Raw genomic sequence first — 11724 nt, forward strand, 5'->3', positions numbered from 1 at the left:
CCCACGGGTCCCCCGATCGGCCGATCTGGCAGCTTATCGCTTAGTGAGGCTTCGGGTCTTCCAAGACCGTTCTAACTGTCTGAAAGGCTAATGTGGGCATAGGAGTACTTGGAATGAGTGCACGCACTTATAGGAGCCGGGGCAGGGTGTTTAATTTAAATTCTTTTTATTCTGCAGTTTATTAATTTATTATTCATGATTAATCATGCACCAGAGGTCCAGTCGACCCACAGGAGGGACCTTCGAAGGGTCCAGCTAGCTCGGACCATCACTGAGTGGACTTTTCTTTCCTAAAATATTTTATAATTTTATTTTATATTTGATCTTGAATAAGTGTTACTGCATGTTTTCGGAGCATGAATTTTATCGTAAAATCTCTTTATTTTTATAATATTGGTTGAGCAGTAGATTTGAGATTTTGATACATAATTAGCAGTTTAGCTTAGATTTATCAGAATACAGAGGATTATCAGATTTTATCGAAGATAGCTATTTTAGAACCACCATGTACCCATTTATTTTCGGTGATTACCCACAGTTGGACCGATGTCTACGGAGATCCGGTCTGATTTCAGTTACGTCAGTGCACTTGACTTTGCCTCACGAGTTTTGGGGACGATCGGACCTTGAGTGCCAGGATTTGCGGCTCGGCAGACTTGGTGTCCCGAGACCTCCCAGGATTGCGACTCGACTGACTCTGTGTCCCCGAGACCTGTCAGGATTGCGGATCAGGCTGACTACGGTCCCCTGTATCTTGCCAGAGCGGCTCGAGTCAACTTGGTGTCATCGAGACCTGCCGGCGGATCAGGCTGATCATAGTCCCCTGATTTCGCTAGTTTGTAGCTCGGGTAGACTGCGTGACGCCCGAGACCTGCCAGGGGAATTGACGAATATGACAGGGGTACAAATAGGTGGTAGTTTCAAAGGATTTTGAGCTCTTTTGCTCAGTTATGACTTTCAGTTATTTTATACCAGTTTCTTTGATTTTTCATGCATTGATATCTTTATATATATTGTTCAGTTATGCAAGTATATTCATCAGTATATTTATTCATGTTTATTGAATTCCTTATATTGAAATATAGCTAAATTATCGATTTATATCCCTAGTATTTCAAAACGGGGGTTATTATGTTCTAACTTATTTTTAAGAACCATATTTTTGTCCACTCAACTTTAAACTTGTTTTTCGCCCCCAGGCCGTAGAAGTACGAAGGAAACCACTCGGGCCATCCTCCCAGCTTCCGCCTCACCACCATAAAGTGTAGGATCTCGTTGTAAATTTCTTAAAGTCCTGTAAATTTGTAGAAATGCTCTGATATCTAGTTGAAACTGAAAAACTGGAGTTGAGACCTGTTATTTGAGATATTCTGGCAGTTGGTGTGGTATTTGTGCTTGTTTGACAGGTGAAAGACTTTGGGTTTGGTCAAAATACTGCCGAATTTTCGGCAGAAGTCTAAGGGAAATTTTAAAAAGAATTTGAAACGAGAAGGTTAAAAAGGTCATTTGTGGCCGACATTCGCCAGGTGTCGGACACGCACAGGACTTGGCTCGAATTCCAAAGTGAAATTGAGTTCGGGTCCTGTCATGTATAGTTTTCTATTTATCTCATATGTCACTAGATTTTAAAAAAAAATTCAAGCATAATTTAATAAAGTATAAGATCATTAAATAAGGTTCTTGAATGATAATTTGTTTAATAAAGCCTTATATGAAATATATTATTATTATTTTCAAGATACATAAGCAGTTCCAATAACAATTTTTGAAAAGAAAAAAACAACCATAAAAAAACATTTGTTCCAATCAAAATTGAATGTAGAAATGGGATTAGCAAAGTTGGATAGAGCAGATGTGCTATCCACTATGCACCTGAGTTTGAATCCTCATTTTTATTATTTAAATTAAATTAAAATAGAATACCGTTTGTCTAAAAAATAAATAATAAAAACCAAAATTGAATGAATTTTCTTTTTGACAAAATTAAATTATGTTAGACATACCTTCACTATGCCATGCAAAAGAGGAAAACCAGAGAAAAATGAAAAAACGGTAAAAGAAATAAATTTGAGCTTACATCAGCAACCCAGCATATTGGCGGCAACCCAACCCAAATATTTAACCCTAATTTTAAAATCCTCAATTATTTGCATCACACAAAAAACTATTATTACATCATATTATTTATTACTTATTATCCAGTACAACTATTGCTGTTTTGTTATTTATGATTTATATATAATAATAGATAGTTAATATAATAATATCCCAGCCAGGCCCTGGACTCTCCCACTATCGTTTTCGAAGCCGCTTTAGTTTTTAGCCCCAGCAGCTGCTCTTCCTCTTCCAAAACCCTTCTTCTAGGGTTAGGGTTTGGGCTAGGGTTTGCCTCTATGTTCCTTTGTCTATCTTCTGTCTAGGGTTTTCTGTAGTAGTAAATAGAGATTCTTTTTTGTTTCTGTGCTCGTTTTTAGTCGTTTGGGTTCGTTCCGGATCTCGATCTGTGTTCGAGAATGATGGATACTCGTAAAAGAGGGCGGCATGAAGCTGGTGCCTTCCATGCTAATGGTGGCTTCAAGAAGAACAAGCAAGGTTCGCTCTTTGCCTCTCCCATTCTGTTTTTTGTGAATTTGATAAACTTACATATCTGTTAGTTCTAAGCTTTTATTTTTTACTTTGTTTTCTATTTGGTTTATGCGAAGGTATCTAAGCTTGAAAATTTATCTTCTGTAAAATAAAAAATTTTAAAAAACCCAAATACTGGTGTCCCTAGCATAGCAAATTTTTTTGTTCTACTTGGGTTTGTTGGATTTGGAATGTCTTTCAAATCTATGTGATATTACATGCTTCATACTTGTTCAAGTTTAAACTGTTCCGTATGTTCTGTTGACGTGAATTTGTGGCATGTGAAATTCTTTCCTGGTTTTTCTTAAATCTTTGTTATCTCAGAATTTGCTTGTTTTTCCCATTGTCTGTGGTTTTATAATGTCCCAAGTTGTTGGTAGTTTATTATCAGGCAAAGTTTGTTGTGCTTTCTTGTGCTGAACCAATCCTTCAAATGAAGTTACTTTGGTTGGCTGCTTTGTTTACGAAAGTCAAACATGCCCCATAAAAAAAATTAAAAAAAAATTAGCCGTCTTCAATTTGCTGGTTAATATAGCTAGATAAAAATCATGTTGTACTTGGATTATTTGGACTAGTACTATACAGGTAACTAACTTTACTAATTTTTATTATCTCTTTGGTTTCAAGCTTCTTAATGGGTTTGAGATGCTCTAGAATAATTGGATTAAGGATCAGGAGAAAATGTAACTGAGAGGAAGTAATTAATGTTTTGTAACAGAATTGGAGTCCTTTTCAACTGGTGTAGGAAGCAAATCGAAGCCATGCACCAAGTTTTTCAGGTTCAAATCTTTGCCCATCTAAGTAAATATAATGAAATGCATCTTATCCCTTTTAAAGGTATTTACAAGCTTTTATAAAATATCAACTTACAATTGTTACAAAATAAAATCTTGTAACTGCACTAATGAACTGGGAATTCATAGTTGTTATACAGGTACGAACTTTGCTTTGGTCTAATGAAGTTGACAAATTCCATGTAATACTGCTTTATTTATGAACTACAAGGATAAGCATCCGGTAGACTAAATTGGGTGCTTATGGAGTTATAATAAAATTGAGCATAGCATGTAATTACTTTATATTGTACCCTGTAGCTCAATTAATGTTCATGCTTTATCACAAAAGATGGGTAAGACAAACTCTACTGATAGTTTTTCCAGATTTTAGTAAATTGTTTAAGCTGTTGAAACAACCCTTCTGTTGATAAGTTGTAATTTATTCCCATGCCTTCTGTTTAAGAAATATTATTGATGTGAACATGGTTAAGATTTAAATTAATTTGAAGATGTCTTCTCTTCTTGTCGTATAGAAAATTTTAACTTATAATAACATATTTCAGTTTCAATGGTATGATTTACTTGCCCGAGAAAAAAATATGCTTTGAATTTAGCTCCAAATCCTTTCTACCCCCCTCCCTTTCATTTTTCTTCTTCTTTTTTTGTGCTTTACAAGTGGGGCAGGGTTGATTTGGGATCTGTATGGTCTTATAGATTCTTGTGTCTGTTATTGACTGGTTTTCTTCTCAGTAATAGGTAGTGAATAAAACTTTTGAATTATAAATTTGTTGAAAGTAGTATATGTTGCTTTGCAATTCGCTAAAAAAAATTATAATTGTATCAGCAGGTTTTGTTAGTCAGTGAAATAATACTCAAAGAAATTTAGAAACCAAATTTCGTTAAAGTAAAATGAGTCCGCAGATGAAATTGTTACTCCTATATATCTGATGGGTCCACGCCTGCAATTAAGTGACGTTTGGACTAGAACAGTCTTTGTGATGAATAATGGTGTCATTATCATTTGGTCTAACCCTATCTTATTAACTGAAATCACTGCTTTATCTTAGAAGTATGATGGTTCAGACTTTGTGCTTGTTTGAATTTGGACTGAGTTATGTCTCAACTGAATGTAGTTGGTATTGGATTTTTGGATTTGTGATTTTGTGAAAAATGGAGGGGGTTTGGTGCGGGCCGTACTGTTCGTTTCATTTTTATCATCTGATTAGGTTTTGTCACTAAATACTGCTAAAGGAGACTAAGATAAGTTTGCAAGGTATAGTTGCTTGTTATTGTTTGGTTAAGTGTTTCCCGTCAACCAAAAATGTTTGTGAAATTTATATTTACATTTACAGGTACATAGAAAAGAACAACAATTGTTATACTGTTGGTCCTTGGCATACGCTAGAAGGAACTTTTGTTATGTGAAACCTTATTTCTTATCTTCGAATTGAGTGACCACTGTTGGCCTGACTATCCATATCTCTGTAGAGAATAGTTGATAATTGTTTACTGTCATCTGATTAAAGAGCTTTATGATTCTGATTGCAGCACTGCTGGCTGTCCTTTTGGCGAGAGTTGCCACTTCCTGCACTATGTCCCTGGTGGTTATAATGCTGTGGCTCAAATGATGAATCTTGCGCCTGCTCCTCAAGCATCTAGGAACATTGCTCCCCCACCATCCAATTCAAATGGATCCAGTTCATCTGCAGTTAAATCGCGCTTATGCAATAAATATAATTCTGCTGAAGGCTGCAAATTCGGTGACAAATGCCATTTTGCACATGGTGAGTGGGAACTTGGCAAGCATCTTGCACAGTCCCACGATGATTCCCGTGCCATGGGACCTGGTCCAGGCCGCATGACCAATTGGATGGAGCCACCCCTTGCAGGCCCTGCATCTAGCTTTGGTGCCTCGTCTACTGCCAAAATCAGTGTAGATGCTTCGCTTGCAGGAGCCATTATTGGGAAGGGTGGTGTAAATTCGAAGCAGATTTGTCGCCAGACAGGTGCCAAGCTTTCAATCCGGGAGCATGAGTCAGATCCCAATCTCAGGAACATTGAACTAGAGGGGACCTTTGAACAGATTCAGCAAGCAAGTGCCATGGTGAGAGAGCTAATTGTGACTGTTTCAATGTCTGGCCCTGCAAAAACTCCTGGAGGAGGAGCTCCAGGGGCCCCGGCCCCTCCCGGAAGTAACTATAAGACAAAGCTATGCGATAATTTTACCAAAGGGACTTGCACCTTCGGAGAAAGATGTCACTTTGCACACGGGGCTGCTGAATTGCGGAAGTCTGGGATGTGAGTGCTCATTCAGTTTTTGCTTGCAACCTTGTACTAGTGGGAGAGCTGTTTGGATTTGTCCATGTGCAATGCAACTTAGTGGAACTAACAAAATTATGATAATTTTTGGGCATTTGGTTTCCTTTGTTTCTAGTGTAGCTTGTAGGCATAAGTTTACTTTCTGAATATATGTTTTATATGCTCGTCATTTGTTTATGTGGAAACTACGGCAGGATTATTTGTCCAAAACTGTTGGTAATTTTGATGTCACTTGCAGAACGTGGGTAGGATTTTAAGCCTTGTAATAACTTTTGTGTTTCAATTGAAGTTCATTAAGAACTGCAAACTACCTACCAGAGTACGCTAGATTTGGATCCTTTGTAATGATTTTCTTAACCATGATCTTCTTTACTTTTGTTATTCATACGTCACCTCATTAAAATTTAATTTAATGGATTTATAAGTTGGCACATCATCTTAAAATAAAAATCCAATTTACTTTTAATTCGAAAAAGAAAAAAAAAAAACATAACACCCAACTAACGGGATAGTTAATGTCCAAAGTTATTTTTTTTTCTTCTTCTTGCTTCAGTGTCTTCTTCTCTTTTTCGGGTTCTTCCTTGCATTCTGGCTTTTTTTCCCTCCTCATGTCTTTCCCCAAAACTCAATTTTATGGAGTATAATTTACTGGATCCAATCATCACCAGAAACAAGCTTTGAGTTTGTTTGATTGTAATTACCGACGGCTCATAATGAAGGACCGGATGAATTTTGAACTTATAGGCCTCATGCATTTGGTACGAGCATGGTTCTTCCCTGCTTCAAGTTGTCACTGTAAGATTATTAATTCAATTCAATTATGTTATGTTATCTCATTAATTTTTTTGTTCTTGGTGGGTTCTTATTCCTAATGGGCCGTAATTCCCTTTTTTTTGGGTTCTTGGTGGGTTATTCTTCCCAACTTCACGTTTTGGCTTTTTTGTCCAAGAAGAAGAGGCCCTGATCTTCTTCTTTTGTCCTCCTTATGGCCTCTTGCTCTTCCTGTAAAATCACAGCCAGTAGGAATAAGAACCCACCAAGAACCAATAAAAAGGAATGAGATAACATAATTGAATTGAATTAGTAATCTTACAGTGACATGTAGAGGAAAAAAAAAAGCCAGAACGTAAGGAAGAACCCAAAAACGAGGAGGACAGTGAGGAGAAAAAAAAGAACTTTGAACGTTAACTTTCCCATTAGTGGGGTGTTTGAGTTTTTTTTTTTCTTTTTAAATTAGGAATAAATTGGGTTTTTGTTTTAGGATTATGCATCAACTTGTAAATCCATTAGATTAAATTTTAATGAGGTGGCGTATGAAGAACAAAAGTAAAGCATATCATAGCAAAGAAAATCAGAGCAGAGGATCTGAATCCAAGTAAGCCAAAAGTGCAACAAATGCCAATCCACAAAGCTTAATTACCATTGAATCCCATTAAAGGCATGTAATGCTAGAGTTCCATCTTAATACCAAAGGAAAAACTAAGGAGATGCCAATTGTCAAACCAAAGGGAAACATCTTTTCTCTATAACCTGCAATAACATGATACAATCAACCTCCATTTCCAAGCAGAAACTTGGGAATGTTGATGGACCAAAAGTTTTGCTTTTCTCTTTTTCTTAATTAGCGAGGAAGAGGAAATTTGAACTTTGAACCTCTTGCAATTTTGGAAATAGAGGTAGTTGGTGCTCACTAAACCAAAAGCTAACTGATATATTGACTCTTGAATGGCTTTTCACCCAAGTATCATTAAGGCTTCCAAACCCACCCACCTCTTTGTGGGAGACAAACTTCCTCCCAAGGGACCTTTAGAAGCCTAATGGTTAGAACAAATACCAGCCCATAAGAAAGAACAAATCCTTTGTTCAATGTCCAACAGCAGTTTCTTGGGCAAGAACAAGCAACCTCCTTAGGAGGCTCAAGACTATGATATTGAACATCCAACATCTCATTCCTTCTTTTGAATTTTAAGAACATTTTTAGAGAGATCAATTTCACTACAGACTTGAGACACCAATTGAATTCTCCACACTTTTAGTCTCACATTGTTCCAAATTCAGTCCTCCCTGTTCTCAAATTTGATTTGTCTGGAGGAGGTTGTCGTCGTGGCTTTGTTGTGTAGTTTTGTTTTTCCTTACTAAAAACAAAAACAAAAACGAACTTGAAGATTACATGAAGATTCCATAAAACACATGTTGATGCCCAAAATGGAGTTTAACTTAAATAGATGTGGAGTGATGGATGATGTGTGAAGACGTGGGCCTTCAGCATATGTGCCTTAGGCAGGTTATTGTCTTCAGTAGTCAATGACATTCAGCGTAAGTAAAGTAAATAAGCATGCAGAAGACAAGGTATACGTGGTTCACCCGAATGATGGGTTATGTCCACGGAGAAGGATGTTCTCATAATGATAATGTTTGTTTACATTTGTACAAGGGAATTAGACACAAAAATAAAGGGAAGAAGGCCCAAGGCCTAAGTTACAAAGCCCAAGAGTCCAAGGCCCAAGGGTCAAGACCCAAGACTCTTTTCTAAGTGGAGTGTGGTCTTTTTTTTTATAGGTGAAGGGGAGTCTCCACTTCTTGTAGTCTTCTAATGTGGGACTCTTGACATTACCCTTAATTGTGACTTATGGCAAGGCTTCTTTGGCTAAGGTGACGACCTCTCAAAGCACGGCACGTGGCTGATCTTGCTTAGCTAGTTGCTCAATTAGTCATGATATCGACAACACATTGAATAGATTGTCACTTCCCAGCACAAGATAAGGAACTTGGGTTAAGTCAATAATTTATCTACTAGGTAAGAATTTTGATGTTGGAGTTGAAACAACTAGTAATCTTTAGGTTTGATAGGGTCACCAACTAGTAAAAAGGTATATAATTAAAAATATAATATTTTTAATTAACTTTTTCTCAGAAGAGTTCAAAGCCAATTTTTAAGAGCAACTACAATTATATTCTTTATTTTTTAATTAAAATTTAGCTAAAAATACACAAAAACTATTTTAAGAGCTCTTTATAAAATTTCAACTTCAATCATACTCTTTAGTTTAGGGAGTCATAATTGCTATAATTCTTTTTTAATTCAATATAAATGATTTATCTCTATATTTTAAAAAAAATGTCAGTATTAATTAAAGATTCAAAATAGGAAGCTGATTTTCTCACTCCTATTTTGTCCACTTAAATTCATTTTGTTGGAAATTGTATGTTTTCACTCCTTCTTTGTCCACTTACACTCTTTGTATGTTAGAGTAAAAAATATTTAAAAACAAAAGAGAGTGTAAGTGGAAAAAAATCATCACCCTTAAAATATTCATTAAATAAGGCAACATTAAATTATAGGGAGTCACTAGTAGTCTATTCTCTCTTCTCATATTTAGGAGCTCCTAGAGGTCTCCTTATTTTAGGAGCTGGATAGGAAGCATGGTTGGAGCTGGATAGGCGCATTAATTAATTATTACTGTATTAATTTTCATTAATGTAAGAAAAAGAAAATGGCAATAATAAAATAGTGCTGCTATTTGTACCCTTATCCTATTTTATCATCCATTATTATTCACTAGCCCCTTGGCACATGCGTTGGTGAGCATGTGCCAATTGGTTTTATTTTTTATTTTTTATTTTGTTTTTAGAAATAAGAAAAGATAACATGGGTAGTTATGTTCCATAAAAGTAGGGCCTATTATATGATTTTATTTTATTTTTTAATTTTTTTAATATGAAAAAAAATGAATTTACCATATTATCTTCATTTAATTAATAATTTCAATTCTTGTTGTTTGAATTAACTGAGGACATTTTCTGGTATTTTAAATGTTTCACCATTCTCTGTATTTTGCTTTATATATATAGATAAAATACCCTTTAATTATTAAAATACTACAACATTAAGATTTGTTTATTAATAACAATTTTAATAAAATAATTATTATAAAAATAAAACTAAACCAAATCTAGTATGCAAAGATATTTATGTAGCTGCTGAATAAGACTCTCGAGATGTGACCTTGCGTTGTAGATGGATGACTGTAAGCAGCCAGCTTAATTACTTTCTCTTGATTAGTGCCCAAAATTGGTAGGCTATTCTTGATCACCCCAACTGTGAATTCTTTGTGAGAAAGAATACATAATGGATAAACTGAGACTAAGAAGAGAGAAACCTGTGGAACCTGTAGGGTAAAGTCAATACCACCTCCCCCAACGCAGCCCCTCTTTGGTGGCAACACTCTTAAGGCCAAGTGGGTCATGTCTGATAAGACCTTACTCTTTCATCAATACCCCTAACGTCTGATAAGACCTTACTCTTTCATCAATACCTCTAACGTCGATGATGATTACGACGACGGTTGTCTCCGGTAAGGAGTTGTTGAGGATTGTGACTGGAGTGTGGAAGGTGGTGGATGGTTTGGGAATGGTTGGGAAGAGGTGTCGCATTGCCTTAAGGCCCGTTTGGTTTATGGAAAATGAGACTTGGGAATAGAAAATTAATTGCTTTTCCATGTTTGGTAAGTCTAGATATGGGAATTCGTTGCCTGGCTCATGGGAAAGTAGGGGGAAAGTAAAGTCATCCTCCCAACTTGGGTTTTGTTTTCCCTTGTGAAAGTTTGGAAAAATAAGCTAACATTAAATACATATTTTTTATGACTATTTTATCCCATTAACAATTTAGAATTACAATATATCATGAATGCATTTTTTTATTTAATTTAATATGGGTATAATTTAAAAATTTTACAAATTTTTTTTTTATTCCTACTCAAAACAAACATAGGAAATGAAATAAAATGATATTTCCCGATTACTTTCCCAGTATTACCAAACGTGAGAAATGAATCTTCAATTTCCATTCTTTAGGGAATGACATGAGAAATGATTTCCCCTCAAATTCATTCTATGAACCAAACAGGATATAAGTTCTTAAAAATCATTTTAAGAAAACAATTATAGAGGGTAGATTTTACGGAGACAATTTTATCTCATGATACGTCTCTTCTTTAATGTTAAAGAAGATTTAAAGAAGATTAAAGTCGAATCTCCCCTCAATTTTTTTAATAAATTTATAAATAAATAAATAAAAATCATTACCAATTTTTTTAGAGACACTCTCAATCTCTCTCATCTCACATATCTAAGCATCTTCTCAATTGGCAGGCACTTTGTCCAAATTTCTAATTCAAATTTATATATAAACTTTTACATAATGCTACCAATTTTATTCCATTAAACTTGCAAAATATCAAAACAAACTTCAACCACTATGCCTTAAAAGACTTGCCCAAACAAAAAAAACCCCACGTATTACACATTAACCCACCAAAAAGGGTTGGGATTTAAAAGATGACCTAACCCGACCCCACAAATAATGGCCATAATACAAAGTCAAAGGCTCCATTTCAACTGAAGGTCCCACCAGTTCCATACCCGGGTGGATTCCCACCCACACGAGTATTATGAGCTGCGGTCCGACCCGTACCTCTGTTGATCCCGATAGGGTGCGATTCCACTACTCCCTCCGTCACCTGGCCCGTGGGCTGCCCGGTACCATGTCCGGGCAGTGCTGACATTTGGTGGGCCCCAGTGGGTTGCCCTGTGGCCCCCGTTGTGGAGTATGTGTGGGTCCCAGTGCCACTTATTGTGTACCCCATGGGCCCACCCACGGATGCCTCGTGTCTAGCCGCGGCGTTGTGTGCCTTCGCCTCACACTTGTTCAGCTCGGCCTCCACCATTCTCTCCTCCCTCTTTTGGGTTGCCATGTCCTTTTCAACCGGGTCATGAGCTGTCATCTTCTCCACCTTTTTTTTTTGGTTGGAAAAACAAAAACAAATGGTGAATGAATAATAAATTCATAAAATGAAACACAAAAAACATGATTAAAATGAAACAAATGAAATAAAACCTTTTCTCGCACTGTGGCTTTGGTCTTGTCCATGCCAGACTTAGCAGAGGCTGCTACATTAGCAGCCGTTTCTTTCACGGACCCCTTTACGTTCTTCCCAGACTGCAT

At 36.3% G+C, this 11724-nt stretch overlaps 2 protein-coding genes across 2 annotated transcripts; one reads left to right on the plus strand and one right to left on the minus strand.

Annotated features, from left to right (window-relative positions):
- The first annotated feature begins 2273 nt into the window (after positions 1 to 2273).
- On the plus strand, positions 2274 to 6065 carry LOC117635753 (zinc finger CCCH domain-containing protein 14). Its single transcript, XM_034370108.1, has 3 exons — positions 2274 to 2592; positions 3344 to 3404; positions 4950 to 6065. The coding sequence occupies exons 1-3, from the start codon at positions 2514 to 2516 to the stop codon at positions 5701 to 5703; spliced, it is 894 nt and encodes a 297-aa protein (XP_034225999.1). The 5' UTR covers positions 2274 to 2513; the 3' UTR covers positions 5704 to 6065.
- A 4896-nt stretch (positions 6066 to 10961) lies between these two features.
- LOC117635653 (18 kDa seed maturation protein) lies at positions 10962 to 11724 on the minus strand. The gene is made up of 2 exons (XM_034369990.1): positions 11617 to 11724; positions 10962 to 11512 (listed from the first exon to the last, which is right to left on the minus strand). The coding sequence occupies exons 1-2, from the start codon at positions 11722 to 11724 to the stop codon at positions 11114 to 11116; spliced, it is 507 nt and encodes a 168-aa protein (XP_034225881.1). The 3' UTR covers positions 10962 to 11113.

The sequence above is a fragment of the Prunus dulcis genome, chromosome 7 (genome assembly GCF_902201215.1).
Source record: "Prunus dulcis chromosome 7, ALMONDv2, whole genome shotgun sequence".
Lineage (NCBI taxonomy): Eukaryota > Viridiplantae > Streptophyta > Magnoliopsida > Rosales > Rosaceae > Prunus > Prunus dulcis.